Below are 15,852 nucleotides of genomic sequence, written 5' to 3'. Positions count from 1 at the left end.
CTACAATTATCTTCTTGTGAAAAACATTCAAGATGGACAAACTGATGGGGGAGAAATATATATTGAGCCAGGCACTTCTACTGTCAGCTCCAAATCGGTGCCTGGCTGATGCCAGGTTGGCTGGACAGCTGGAGAAACCTGGCCTTGCATTTTCCTGCCAACAGCCTCACCCCAGCTTCCCTCAGTCAGTGCCTTGGTCCTAGAGAACCATTTTGTGGGATGTTCTTTAATCCTCATAAGCAGCATGTTGCTCTGCCCATTGCTGAGACAGACAAGCATTGCAGCTTAAAGATAACTTTGAGGAAGACAAGTCATTAAGTTACCAAGAAGTTGGTGAAACAGATCTGCTTCAATGAGAATCCCACTCAAATCCCAGCTTGTGGCATTTTGGACTTGGTTGTGCTTGTGACAGGTTGTGCTTGGTTTTGTGACAGATTTTGCTTGGGCTTTCAAAATCATAATTTAGTTTTGCTGTGTGTTTAATTTTCATTTGTCAAGCTCCTGCTATGTGTAAAATGCAAGCAGATCTTGTTGCTTGCCCTGCTGCAGCAGAGGCCTGGGTGGCTGGGTGTGTATATTCATGCTGCTTCTTACTGTGATCAAGGAATTGTTTGCTGTAGGATTCTTTTACTGTTGATGTAATGTGTTTGGGAGTTTGAGCAGACATGCTTATGGTCTCTGTTGTGTTGTTAAATAGGGAATTGGCTTATATCTGCTACAGAACAGAACACACTATTTAATCACAGCTGAAAGGATGCAGTGTTTTGCAGAATGGGGAGAAGGGGAGTGGCAGAGAAGGATTTGGGGTTGGGGAGAGAGGATTGTTGTTCTTATGCTTGGCATTCTCCTTTAGAATATTTATCACAGAAAGTTTTCATTTGGAGTTCATGTATTTTTAGTCCCTAGGAGAAGATGAGGTCTTTTAATCTGAATAATCCAGACAGCTTGATTCTAGATGTACCTACTGAAATTTGAGACAGTGGCATGAAATCACAGAATTTCCTGGAACAGTGAGACCAGACACTCACTCTGTGCCTGGTGTATGTGAATCTCATGCTGACTGGAAGCACAATTTTCTCTGGTTTTCCATCCATTTATTGCAAGTTTGCATTGGTTCCTACCTTGCCATTTTTCATGGTTTGTTCCTTTTTCTCTTTGGGAATTCAGGTTTCATCTTTCTTTTAAATGTATCTGAGTCTGCTTTCCCTTCCACTGTCCACTGTCTTCTGATGATGACTTTTGAGCATTAATTTTTGAAAATATATCTGGCTTAGTAAATATGCACAGTAATTGAATGCTACGAACTGGCAAGTTGTGAAATAAGGAAAAATAAGCTGCACTGAAAAGCAGCCAGCAATATGTAATTTTTCAGTAGTAGTATGGAATTGTAGGTGAAAAGGCTAGTATTTTAGCAAGTATTGTCAAACCCCATGTTTTCAGTTAGAAACTGCAGGATTTTCAGCCCTTTATGTTGCCATTGTACGTGTTTAGGTTGGTTATCTGTAGTTAAAAACACATGGAAGGCATAGAGCTGCCTATACAGCTCTATGGGAAACTAAACATAGCCTGTAAGCCTGTTCCTCTTTAAATTTGTTAGGTTAATGTCCTACACCTGAGCCAGGATTGTATGGTGTGATGGACAGGCTCTGGATAGGTGATTGACAGGAGGGGCAGGAGTTTCCAGCAGTACCATTGGGTCATCTGCAACTGTTGGTATCACCTACTGGTCTCCAGACCATAAGCATTGCTTGTGGAACTGTATTTTCCATTTCCAGCAACAACTTTGGAGCCTTTGAGACATATGACAAACTTACCAGTGATGAGTGACAGTACACCTCAGGCTCTTATTGCAGCTCGCTGCCTCAAGATTTTGTTCTCTGGGCCGATGGAGAGAAGCACAGAGAGAAGCCACTGCATCCTAATAAGAAATATAAATTGGCATGAGTGCTCAATCTGAGAACATTCCATAGAAAGCTGGAATAATTAAGTGGACACATGGTTTATTTGCTCCTGAGCTTATCAAATGGATGAAGCTTTGCTTTGCCAGAATATTTAGTAATGCAGTCTTCAGTTTTCAGATGGTTTTGGACAACAGAATATTATGTTGTTGTGTGGTGAAAATGGATTAGTTCTTTCAAAAAATAATGAAGCATAACCTCGTTTATCTGGGGGAAGAAATCTTTCTTTGTTTTCTGGGGATGTAACATGTAGAGTTCTGCTAACAGTTTTATTTAACTGCAAGGAGAAGCTGTTCCATAGCTATCTATCAGTTCCATAGCTATTTTGCTTGTGTGCATATTTGCTGGCAGTGGTCTCATAATATGGTCTTGAGATGCTATCAATCAGCTATTAACAAGATTTTGACAGGTTTAAGTCATGAAGCTGTTGTTAGAAAAGGAAGCTCTTCCTCATTTTCTAAGAACAGCTTCATGACTTCAACCTGTCAAAATCTTGTTAATAGCTGATTTATTTTAATAAACCTGCAACTACTGATCAATCTGTCATATTTATAAACAGCAAGCTCTTGCCTATAGTATGTGGATTAATGCTAGCTTGTTAAATTTATGGATGTAGAGCCTCTGATATTAATATGGATCATTATTTTCTTAACCTGAGTTTTTCTGGAGTGCGTGCTCAAAATTCTTTATTGCCACAGGGAACATTTTGTATTATTGATATTTGATGGGTTCTGCTAATGCTGGAGAATTTTTGTGACTGAGGGATGGGTTATTACTACTCGAATACTGCATGCATGGAGAAGAAAAGATGTTATTTAGTCTTACATCAGTCTGTTTATTTCCCAGGTAACATGCATGTGTCACTAGCAGAGGCTCTGGAGGTTCGGGGGGGACCACTGCAAGAAGAGGAAATATGGGCTATTTTAAATCAAAGTGCAGAGAGCCTTCAAGAACTATTCAGAAAAGGTAAGCATTGTTTAAGACTGATAAGTACAGTCTAACTGGAAACATCTTGATTATATTAATGTGCCTTATAAGTAAACTGCCTTGTCCTTCCTAGGCTCTAAACCCAAACAGTACCTTGCTTCTGTGTTGTCTCTGTAAGTGCCTCTCTGCATCACAGCCCAAAGGTTGCTTTCAACCTGCATTTCATGTTCTGCCAGAACCTGTGGCACATCCCAGTTGTTGTGGTGGTAACTTCAATTATTTTAGACCCTCTGTAGTGAGATGGGAACATAGGAAAAAAGTGATAACTAATTCTGAGACCACTGGAACACTTTGGTACTGAAGGGGACATGGAAATGGGTACAGAATTGTGCAGTCATGACCAGTGTGCTCTGAAGAGATTTGGTCTCATAGGTGAAAAACAGAAAACTTCACCAGAGGGTTAGGTATGATTGCCCAAAATCATCATTGCAAGTCGCAGCACCTACATAGTACTGAAGGAATGTGGTGCTGACTTGTACTTCAAAGGAGTAGAAGTATTTCTTCTTCCCCCCCCCACTTCCACCTCAGCAGGCTCCCAGTTCAGCATCTGCAATACTGCTAATAATACATATCTTAGCACTAGGTCTGAATATGGAACTTTTCCCCTTCCTTATGTTTTCCTTTCTTTTCTTTAAAAGCTGCAAGTCCTTAAGGCCCTTCCCACCCTTTCTTGCTTTTTTAATAGCAATAAATGCTTAACCCACATACTGAACTTCAGTCACATTTTTAACTTGTTCTCAGATTAAGTATATGTTCCCATGATGCATCCTAGTATTTCAGCACCTTTATGGGAGGTCATCTCTTTATATCTAAGCATGCATATGTAAGCTTATTCAGTTTTATTAATGATAAATCAGAGGCTCACACTTTGAAAATAGTCATTGTTTAGTGATATCACTATGCAAGGGGCACATCTTTGTTATTTAGGGCAAAATGCAAGCATTTGATTTAGAATTTTATCAAGATTCAACATTTAGGTTGTTTTGGGCTGGTGTTTTAAAGATTTGGTTTAGACAATGTATTGAGTCCTACACTGGCTCTGCCTTAATGCATTGCACAGCCTCTGGGAGTGGTCTCTGTTGGATGCTTCACAGGCTCCAGAGAGGCAGATGTGGGCAGAAACTGCTATATGGTGCCTGATCTCTGATTACATTTGACTTAGCTTTACAAATATGAATTTTATCAACTTCTCCCACATATTTTTTGCCTGGTGAATTATAGGTAGTTTTGACATCCCATTCAAATTTACCTTCTTCCCTTTACCAGTGTTCTCACAGCCTATGTGTAGTAAAAAGCTTTCCCTATTAGGAATGCTGATTTTATTGTTGCATTTTGAACAACTGACCTGTCCTCCTGCTTCTCATACTGCAAGAAAAGGAAAGCTGGCATCTGCTTTCCTCTCTTTCACTCTTTGTTGTCTCTTAGAGACAGGAGAATTATTTCTTTTAAGAGGGCAGATTAAGACCTTGACTTAAGAGGGATCTTGAATGATTAGAGGTTTGCTCTTATAAACTTCACAGGAATTGACACATGGAGCTCCATCTTTTAATCCACCTGCAAGATCACAGTTGTATGAGCACATTAGTAGTGGTTTCACTAGTAATTTTCCATTTAAAACTTTATCCTAGCTCTAATTTTTTTTTCCGGAAGGGAGTCTCCACTGAAAATAAGAGCTCACCCCTTCTTGTCCTAATAGTAGTGCAGAAAAGTTACCATAATCTCCATGAAGACTGCATGCAAGCATCAACAACAAGAAGACAGTTAGCCCTCCTTCAGAAGAACAAGTACTGAAAGATAAGAGCACAACAGAGAAATCTGCCCCAGGACTTCTGATATGTGTTTTTAAGGCAGGGGAATGTTTGCCAGCCAAGACTGGCTAAGGTGGCAGAAGCTTCTGATCTTACTTCCTATCCATGAAGACCAAAACATTAATTCAGATAAAATCAGTGCCAGAAGAATCTGTCTGTTTTTTGGAGATGAAGCTGTTTTTATTGAGTTGTTTTTCTGCTAGTTCAGCAAACCATTTTCAGTTGCATGCTATTAATTAACCTGGGATATAGCCTTTGGTAAAATACACTTCAAGAGACACTCAAATGAAAAAGCTTTTCTGTGTAGCTAAGGTTGATAAAGGTAATCTAATTCCTCCCAGCAAGAGCTGGATAACCAGACAGTCTTTAATGAAGGTTATCTTCACTCAGGAAGCAATCTAGAAACTTTTTTTGTCATCTTGAATATCAGTTTCTATGCTGGCTTATGAAGGTGATGTTGACATGCAGGGATAGAAAATGTGGAGGTTCCTCTAGGCTTGTCTGACTCAATTTTGCTCTTTATTTGTGGAGGACTTGTAGCAAACAGGGGATTCTAAAGAAAGCTTGTTTTCCTTGGTCAAATTTCAGGCCCATTTCTTCCATGCATTTGGTGGGGAAGAGCTATTTTATGGCAGAGAGTGAGTTTCCAAAATTCTTCAGAACTGACTGATCACTCCTGGGCAGAGGGAGATAGGGCAAGCTTTAGCTTCTGCAAGATGACAGCATGTTCAGCTTTGAGCAGCTCTCAAAAGTGTTCTGCCTCCCTGTACAGAGTCCTGGAGTCTCTGAACTCGCTGTTCTGTAACAAAAGATAAGCGTTGCTGAGTGTTCCGTAAATTTTTCATTTAAAAAAAATAAATTAGGCATAATGTTCAATGGTCTGTGCACCAGCTGTTTTGAAATGAGGAGGATAAAAAAGGCTGTGGAAATAGCCAGCTTTCAAATTGCCATCTGTTGGCAGCCTCCTCATACCAGCCCAGGAACCACAGACTCTTAAAGGAATTACCAGCCCAAGTAATAATCTATGTATGTGATCCAGAGTTTTGGTAGTTTGTTTCAAGTTGGGTATCTTGCTATCCCTCAGTCAACTGAGAACCGGTTTTTCAATTAATTTCTTATTTAAACTGGTTTCTGGAAATTAGAAAAAAAGTCCATAACAAGGTCTGGTACAGATTTGAGGACTTCTCAATATATAGAAATTGTGCATGTGTTTTAGTGAGTCTATCTTCTTATCCATCAAAGCACTGAATAAGAGGAGCACAGGATGGAGATCCATTGTCTTCATGGTTAATATCACATCATATCTTATTCAGCAACAGATACAGAAATGTGCATATTTTTATCCCTCTTTGTATTTATGGTTCTAACAGATGTTGAACTCCTTAAAAATACTTCACACATTTATTTCTAGCATTATAAAAAATGAAAGCTTACACTGAAGTGCCCAGTTGCTAATCAGCAGTTTAGAAGATCAGCTCTGGTAGCTGTCTTGTCAGCAGGTTATAAGCTGTTAAATGAAGGAGAAAGGCAATCTGGGACTCAGTTGCAGATCTGACATCAGTTGCGCCGGCGATGTTGAGATTAATCTGGAGATTTGAAAAGGCCGATACCAGACCTGCCCTTCTCTTACATCTGTTTAATTATCTGCAATAACTATTTTGTTGTTGAAAGGGTGTATCAGCTGTTTCAGACGTGCTCTATCTTGCACTCAGAACTCCATGAGGTCAAAGAAACAAGTCTTTGAAGTAATCTCAAATGTGAGTGTATAAGCATAAGGAGAATGCTGTGCTCGCTACTGCTGAGAATTATAAAACAGGCATCCCTCTAATTTGCTGGGTTTAAGTGGAAAAGATTTATCTAAACTGCAAACTGGGAAAGCCTTCATATGTCAGTTAGGCCACTCCTGTTCTAAAGTGTGTGTTGAGGATTCTGAAAATAATTGGACCTTAAGTTTGGAGACATGTATCTAAAGGAAGGAGAAGAGAAGGAGGAAAGTGAGTCTGATATTGAAAATACAAGTTGAGCAAAGAAAGAAAGTCTTTGCAAGTTGAATGTCTTGCAAATTTGCATATGAGAAATTATTTATGTAAAGAAAAGTTATATCTGAAAGTGGATATGAAGAAGGAAGATTATGGTTTTCAGGGACTTGTAAATCTTGTTGACAGTCCAACTACTGGAGCCGTTTTGCTTGAGTAAGTGTAATGAAAAGAAGGAAGGCAAAGTGTGATGTGTTGATGGGGACTAGTGGTGAGTCCAAAGCAATCAGAGTTGGGATGGAGCAGGAAATGGACTGGTTTGGTTGACAAGAAGAAAAATACAATAGGAAGGGCTAAAAATCCAAATTTTCGTTTCCTAGCTCATCCTTGTTGGCAGGTGATAAATGATTGCTTTTTCCCTTTGCCAGTAGCTTTTGGGGAATGGTTTTTCTTTTTTCATCATCTGGTGACATTTGATCTTTTGGTTGCTGAGAAGGAGAGAGATTTAGCTTTTGTAATTTTATTGGGGTTTTAAAAATTTTTTCGTTTCTATTCCTCATCCCTTCCTCCACCTCCACCCACCCTACTCCCAGCAAAGAGGCTCAGTGACTCTGCACTCTTGGCAGAGCCCTGCTGCATGTGGTCAGCACCACAGTGAAGTGTAGTGTGGTGTTGGACTGTGGGGCAGCTCAGGAGCAGAAACTGATCTCAGAAACAAATTGTTCACCCTGTTTCTTCCTCCAGTACCCTCAGGAAAGAGTTTTCCAAGGGGTTCAGTGTCCCATCAGAGCTCTCCTATTCCTTTGTGCTGAAGGCAGAGGGAGCAGAGACGCTGCAGCGCAGCCTGCCCTGTGCAGCAGGCGTGCAGGGACACGCTGCACCAGCCCAAGGACGAGAGCATTTCCGGCACAAGTGCTCCTGTGTGCTGGCATAATCCTGCAGGATTCCTGGCCAGGCTGCAGGGGAGTCACTGCTCTGGCTGCTTCCAGCCTGGCCTGAGCGTACAATTGTTCAGATTACTTGTCTCAGTGAGGGCTATAGAGGGAAACAAACGTGTATTGAAAACCTTGTGTATATTTTTGGGTTGTTCTGTGCTTTTCAGAGATTTGTGTGTGTCTGTGCTAATGGCTGTGGCTTAAGAGAGAAGTGGGGGAAAAAGATCCTGAAGGACTGACTGATCTTTTTCCCAAGCTGTAGCTTGGGAATTCAATATTACCTGCCATCAATAATGTAAAATAGATCCATTTCGAATATTTGTTATTATGTTTCTTGGAATGTGGTGGGTCCTTTTTAGGCTATTTGTATGCTGTTAAAGCACATAAAGGATTCTTTTCCTCTCTCATTTGTTTGGCAGATGCTCTGTAGCTGAAGATTATTTCTGTTTTTATTGTCTAAAGCCAGTTCACTCTCTTCCTTTAAGTAAGACCATGCTATTTATCTGTCTTGGCACTGCTTGAAGTGCTGTGCTCTCACAAGTGTTTTGTTACCCACTTTCATAGTTCTGGAGTTAACTCAGAAGGCTGGCAGCTCTAGCACAGTTGAAAGCCCAATGGATAGAAAATTGACCAGGAGCCATATCCTGAATTCCAGTGCCTTTAAAAAAGGGGGTTGAAACCCTTTTTTTTTGGTAATTTTCCTCATTATTTTCTGGAGTATGTTACCCTTACTGCTCTTGTAAATGATTCTGAAAGCCTAAACAGAAGATGACATGAATATTATCACTGGAAAATAGTTTCTTTTTTTTTCCTATAGTTTCTGGCTGTTTGATGCGTTGCATCTTTGCTACTTTTTTATCCATGGTGCAAACACATTAGAGTAGTGTTACTAAAAAGTAATTCCTTAGCTCCAACCAGGTAGCTATAACTTTGAGATTAGTTATTTTGGTTTATGATCCATGCCTTAAGGAAGAAACTGGAGAATTAATTGTTTTATCTTCATCCTTCATAACAATAGAGGAGATTCCCTGGAGTTGTGATGTAAGCACTATGATCTGCTACATAAATTATAAGCTAATGAACAAGGAAGCTGAGAAAATGTCAGTAAACTGAGCCTGGCAAAATCAGTCCTTTTTCTAAACTTCCTATTTATCACATTAATTTTACATTGCTTCAGGTCATGAAGATTCTTGAGTGGGGGTGGATCAATAAATTTAGACTCTGTAGGGGACAAATGCTCTAAAGTTTGTTGAAATTAATATTGGGAAGACTTCAGACTAATTGGGGGGGGTTAATTCTCAAAACTAAATCAATTTTTTGTCTTAGTATGTTTCAGGATATGAAGAGTTTTTATGTATTTCAAGTATTTGTTATATAAAATGTTAAATTAACATTAAAACCTCTACATTTCTTAAGGTTCCTGAGTTGGGACTCATGAGGTGAAATCTTAAAATATTATAAGGTGTTGGTTGTTTAGGGTTTTATATCAGTGGTGAATATACACAGAAGTGGTGCCGAATCCAGTAGTTACCCACAGGATAATTTTTGAAAGTCAAAGGCCAACTAAGGTAGTCTTCCTGAAAATGTTTTTGGAAGCTTTGCTCTATAATGTGGTATTTTTTGTTACATATAATAGGAATAGCCTGTCCATCTTTATTTCTTTATTTTTAACATCTGAACTTGCTGCCATAACAGCAACCAGTCCTTGTTCTGTTTGTTTCAGAGGAAGTGGGGTTAGAAAGTGGAAGGAATTACTTGGGAGATCCTTTTACACCTGATACCTGCAAGCAGTAATTTAATACATTTCCTAGGAGATTAGAAATAATCTAGATTACAAGATAGTTCATCAGTCTAGGAGCCAGCACTGTAGGAATATCCTGAGCTGGAGAATGGAAAATGTTAGTGGTGATGTTAATGGAGGAAATTATTATTCTACTGGTTTTCCTTACTATGTCAAGGGAAAAGGACATATCATTCAAATGTGTGTTTCCTCAGGTCTTTAATATATTGTGTACCAGAAGGCAGAGCTGTTGCCTTTTTGCCTATGAAAAAATAGAAGCTAACTTTTAGCTTTACTTAGTGAAACCTCATGCCTCCTTCAGTGAAACTGAGTTGATTCATGTAAAACATTTTGACTTAAGGAAATGGTCTTCTTTTTTTTTTTGTTTTGTTTTTGGTTTTTGGTGGGGTTTTTTTGGGTTTTTTTGGGGGTTTTTTTGGTTTTTTTTGGGGGGTTTTTTTGGGTTTTTTTTGTGGTTTTTTTTTTTTTTTTTTAGTTAGTTTGACAGCGGTATCATCAGATATCAAAAACCTAGCTGGCAAATTGCATATTTTGGTTACTTTTGGTTCTGCAATTTCACTGCTTCTTTTGGAATGTTCAAGTATTTGTAATATTTTTTCACTTTAAGCTAAAAAGGACTTCTGTGCTCCAAAACTCTTTTGTTTTCTCCCCTTCTATTAGCCACTGTAATGAGTATTTTCCTTCCCCACTAACTTTGTCTACTCTCTTCCAGGCATTGCTGTTGCAGTAGTGCTATGTTAGGATAGGAGCAAACCCCCTTGTAGGAATGGAGTTTGGAATGGAATTCCTGTTGCAGGAATTAGCCTTAATGACATGTGCACTGCACAAAGGGAACATTTTATATGTCAACTGTAACATAAATGAAATAACTTCAGGACAGGGGATTGTGACTATTTTAGCAAGCTCTTCCTAAGCTTGCTGTTATGAGTAATAGTGAAGAATAGTCATAAAAGATAGGTGTTACTCCCCAGTGTGATTAAGATTGAGGTGGTTGTTGTGGTTATGAAATACCACAGGTGGAAAAGGAAGCATGAATCTATTCCACTAATAGTATGTAGGCTGATAATAAACTAACATCCAGCAAGGGCATCTAACAACATTGCTTCATTTTCAGGGTGGTTTTTGTTTTTCTTTCCCTTTTCAATTACAGCTGATCCTGCTGCTCTGGGATTCATAATTTCTCCGTGGTCTCTCCTGTTGCTTCCATCTGGCAGTGTGTCATTTACTGATGAGAATGTGTCCCAACAAGACCTGCGAGCATTCACAGCACCGGAGCTTCTGCAGAACCACTCGCTGTCATCCCTGTCGGATGTTGAAAAGGTACAGTGCCTCTTCCTTGGCAGACAGCTCTGGGGTTTTGTTGTTGATCCCTTCACAAAATAGCTTTAAACTGGCCTTTTTGTCTCCCCATGGTTTGTGATTCATGTAATTTCTTTTGTGAGGTGGGAGAGGGATCCTCCTACTTTGTTTTTTCTGGTTAAAGTGGAATAGTGATCATAGTTGTATGCAGTTGTGAGGAAGAGTCTGTACAAGCCCTGGCCACATACATACTTGGGCAATGGCTGCACAGAATTTCCATTGTTCCCATTTAACTCTTTCACAAGAGTAAGTGTTCAGACAGGTGAGGTTTGTATATGTGGTCTCCTCCAGGTCACTGACAGGTAAAGTCAAAATTATTATCTTCTCAGCTGTCTTCTCGACAAGAATTTGTTGTGAATGGTAACACTTTCCTCAGGAAACCATTCCCAAAGATATTTAGTGGTGGGTGTGAGTGAAAAGGAAGCTGAGCTATTTCTATCTCCTTGGCTTCCCTGGATCAATAATCCTTAGAGGGAAGCTAGCCACAGACAGTGTTGTAATCTGGGAACAATTATGACACTTGGCAGTGTTCCTCCAGGAAGAAACAGCTCTTACTTCAGAGGAAAGTGGTATTGGCATGAGTTGCTGTTGTGTGCACAAGGACTATTAAAACATGTGTTTCTGTGTTGAATATTTTATTTTAGCAGCTTTTTGTATATAGTCAGTTTTCTTCAGGGCTGTATCACTGAACACCTACTGAAAATCCACAGTTACTCCCAAGCCATTTAGACATCCTTCTTGCCCTGCATATTGTCAAAATAATTGGTATAATAAAATATGTTTACAGTTTTTTCTATGGCAAAACTATAAACAATTAGCAACCTAGGCTGAAAGTTAATGGAGAAGTAAAAAATAACACTGACATCAATGAAGACTTAGGTTCAGTTATGTAGGATGCAGCTGGCAAATCCTGTAGTCATACTGTTGGAGTTGTTTATTTGCTTTCAAGAGGGACAACACTTTTGAAGACAATAACATTACCTCTAGTGCCAACTCTGAAGTTAATGTACAAAACTAGCCTTTAAAAATGGCAGAAAAAAATAGTTCTGAAGTGACAAGCTTGTGACCTTGGTCAGAGCTGATTGCATTCTTTGTTCTCTGCCAGCATTCAATATGCTACTTTTTCTCTTTTTGAAATAAATGGAGGACTGTTACTATGAAAAGCCATGCTGTGATGTTTCTTAATCTTTAGGAAGGAAGCACTCAGAGGGACCTTTGTGGCCTGTAAATGCCAGCACAGAGTGTGTCAGTAGGCCATGAGCAAATGCTGGCTCTCTGTACATGTGCAGGGCTGATTAATCCTTGCTCATTTGGGCTGTGTGAATTTCTGCCCTGCTGATGTCAGCATAACCCTGCTTGCTGGATGGAAGGTGATCCACTTAGCTGCTGATGTGGAAGAAGGAAGCTCCCTGAAACGTAGCTTTGTACAAAAACTGGTGTCCTGTTACAACTTTATTGGTTGAAGTTGGTAAGGGTGATAAATAGCTTATATGTGCACCCCTCTTTTCTTCACTGCTTCCCTTTGCATTCCTATTAAACTCTGTATCAGGTGTACACTGATCCTTTGTAAGGAATATGTTGACTTTGTGCTTCTTAGATCACAGCATCATATCTTTCTTTGCTGACTGTGGTAACTTTTGACACGTTTAAACGTTTTTTCTTCTGTCACAACTGGCTGTAGTTCACTGAATTCATTTACTGGAAATAGTTGGTGTTTTCCTTTTTGATTGTTCTACTAAAAGCTGCTGAAGGCAGAAAAACACCTTGTTTTTTAAGGCCTTGTGTCAGTGACAGGCTTACCTTTGTCTTTTCAGTTATGATTGTAATTGCTATTACAAATTAACAGTGTATTCAAGGAGAAATACTAAAAATAAATTACAGTCAGTGAAAGAATACCCCTTTTATTCCAAGACACAGTCAATTTGAATCCAAAATATGTCTGAAGTAACTGCAAGCTTATTGGAAATAGAGTAACCAAACCATTCAAAATTAAAATGGAGATTGATTTGGGAAATTAATTTCATGTTGATCTATTTATTGTGGAACATATTTTAAGTACAGTACAAACATTAATTAGAATTTTTGAATAAATGCTTTTGCTTTGAAAGCTGTTTTCACATGGATTAGTAGAGTAGCAAGTTTTAGTTAAGAGGACTGATTGCACATTTCATTTTTGGAAATATATTTGGGTATGTTGAAGCTCAGAATCATAGAATGATGAAATAGCCTGAATTGAAAGGGATCCTCAAGGATCATCAAGTCCAATTCCAGATTCCAAAGAGGGTAACCCAGAAATGTATCTGACCATTGTCCTAATTTTTCTTGAACACTGACAGGCTTACGACTATGACGGTGTCTCTAATTGGAATTAACTAATTTTATAATAGTCTTTTTGATTGCTGTTCTTCCATTATTGGGGGACTGAAAGAGTTGAGGAACTTCCATTTTTGTTTGGCTGGGGCTTTTTCTGAATTGCTTTTGTGTCTTTTGTGTTTTGTTGGCTTTTTCTGAAAAGGTTTTTTTTGCATTCATTATTGCCTTGAAAGCATATTCACTTTTTTCCGTATAGCTGTGGTATATCTTGATATTTGAGGAAGACTTTGTAGCTTTTCAGTTGAAAGGGTAATGGATAATAAACCAGATAGAGAGCAATTTTCTCAGTATTTGAAAAAGAATGTTTCTGATTGGATAGGGCAGTGGTATTGACTTAGAACTCTTGATGCATTTTTCTTACTACTGTCCTAATCTGTTCAGATTTTTGTCAATTTATATATCTAGAATTTAAGTAAGATGTTTTGCTTTTAGTTGGTAAAGAGGCTGAAGAAGCTTATGTGAGCTTTTAATTTATTGCTGTCCTTGTAATTATTGTTCATTGTCTTCAGAATTATTCAATATATTTGTTGCTTTAAATACCACAAATAATACTAATAATATGGTATAAAGAGCCATGACTAGTGTATATTATTTACACAGTTTAGAAAAACTGTGCTTTCTCTCTACACTTACCTGTTTTGTTTTGACATTTAAGCACATGCTGGGTCTCTAGGTGTGCTCTTAATTCTGCAGTTTTTAAAGGGCTTATTCCCTGTACTGATGGGTGTATTATGTTGAAGATATGTTAATTGTTAATTATGTGTATAACGGTTAATGTATTTGTACCTTAAAATATCAGTTATAGATTAAGGTACTGCTTTCAATGTTTATATTCATTTGTTCTTTCCTTCTTTTTCCTTTGATCTCAATCTTTGTGATCTCATTAGGATAGCCCCCTGCTCGAGTCATGCTAAGGTCTGCCTTGCCTTCAGACACAGGTTTTAAGGATCCTTGGACACAACCATGCAGTCTTTACCCCACACTGGGCTGATTGTATGCATTACATGAGTTTTCTGGCTTCAGTGTGAGATGAAAGCTTAAAACTGAGCAGAGAAGATGGTGGCACTGGTTGGATGCTGAATGTTTTGTAGCACTGGGATTTGCTCTTCTGAACCTCATGTAAAGGAGAGGTGGGATGTGGAAGACAGCTGAGCTTAAATACTAGAAATGTATTTCTAAGCAAAGTGATGTTAAGTTAGTTGCTCTCCTTTAAGAAGTCCTCTTTGCATTTCCAGTCTTGTTCAATGAGTTGACAGGTATTTTGTGTCTTGTGGCAGGTCCATATCTATTCTCTTGGTATGGCACTCTTTTGGGGAGCTGACCATGAAGTTCCTCAAAGTCAGGTAAGTTTAAATTTGGTTTTGTTTAATATTGCAACTTCAGACTTGATGTTATTTGACTGACTCTGCATTTGAGTTTGCATGGCAGGGTGTCATACTGAGACACTGAGGAGTAAGATGCCTTGCCCAGAATTTTACAGAATGGATCGGGTTGGAAAGGACCACAGTGGGTCCAACCTCCCTGCCCAAGCAGGGTCATCGCAGAGCACATGGCACAGGATTGCATCCAGATGGTTCAGTGAGGGAGATTCCACAGCTTCTCTGGGCAGTCTGTTTCAGTCACTGCACAGTACAGAAGTTTCCTTTCCCATACTTGGAGCTTTTTCTTGTGAAGTCTGGTGTTGTCTTGCAGGGAGAAGGTGCTGATAGCACGTTTGTGTTAGTTTCCATGAAGATACATCTGGGCTGGTCTATCCTGTAATGCCACAGGCTGAAAGACAGTGGTTTAAGCTGCTGACAAAGGAGAAAATAATTTGTTTTGGTTTAGGCTTATATAAAAATAAATATTGAAGTAACAATGTTGCTTTACACATAATAAACTGGTACTCCACACTGCTGTAGATTCTGTGAGTCTGGATTTGGCGCATATAGATACTTACTTACTTTTCACAATGGCCAAGAAAGGGTATGAATTGTGTGGAACAGGGAGTAGACTCTTGCTATGGATTTGTCAGTCAATGCAGACACAGTTGCAGACTGCTTAGAGCTGAGTGTTATTGCTCAATGTGGTTATTTTACACACCCAGCAGAACTCTTAGACTGTCCTGCCAAAACTGACTGAAGATAAATGTGATTCATTATCTTAGTGCTCCTTCCCTGCCCCCAATTAAACTTTAAGAAGTGAATATCTAGAATACTGAAAATAAGGTGAAATGCTTCTGGAAAAGCATTTAATGATGGACTTGCAGCTGTGGGTGAAGCAATTTGTGGTTTGGATTTAGGTTTGTTCCTACTAGTTGATATTGTATATAAGACTGAGGAAGAAAATTTTTAAAGACTTCAGCATTTTAGGTGTTTAGTTCCTAATATTTTCTTTAACAGAGTTGTAGTTGGGATGTCAGTTGTACTTATTTGGAAGTAGCTGCCTGAATGCAGCTAATGAGGTAAAAAACTTTGAAGCTCTGACTATTTAAGGGTACCTGTTCATAATGCCTACTGTCCCTGTCCCAAAATCCCTAGAGTTTTCTTAGGTACCAGGGCTTTTCTCTTTGCTCTCCTGTCTTGTAGGAGATGAAAGGAGCAGTATTCAACAGTAGTAGGAGAGTGCCTTAAAGTAGGTGACTTAAAGAAGGTAGGTGTTGAGAGGAATGTAGGC

General features: G+C 38.9%; 1 protein-coding gene across 1 annotated transcript in view; it reads left to right on the top strand.

The window, feature by feature from the left end:
* The window catches only part of PTPN13 (protein tyrosine phosphatase non-receptor type 13), a 112,655-nt gene that overhangs the window by 22,098 nt on the left and 74,705 nt on the right, over positions 1 to 15,852 (top strand). Inside the window, exons 2-4 of the mRNA XM_066547996.1 lie at positions 2,805 to 2,924; positions 10,616 to 10,785; positions 14,475 to 14,540. Of these exons, the coding sequence (XP_066404093.1) occupies positions 2,810 to 2,924; positions 10,616 to 10,785; positions 14,475 to 14,540 (351 nt within the window). The 5' untranslated portion in view covers positions 2,805 to 2,809. The remainder of the gene's footprint in view (positions 1 to 2,804; positions 2,925 to 10,615; positions 10,786 to 14,474; positions 14,541 to 15,852) is intronic.

This window comes from Molothrus aeneus, chromosome 4 (genome assembly GCF_037042795.1).
Source record: "Molothrus aeneus isolate 106 chromosome 4, BPBGC_Maene_1.0, whole genome shotgun sequence".
Lineage (NCBI taxonomy): Eukaryota > Metazoa > Chordata > Aves > Passeriformes > Icteridae > Molothrus > Molothrus aeneus.
The sequence above is the reverse complement of the archived record's forward strand: the minus strand, read 5'-3'. Positions and strand labels throughout refer to the sequence as shown.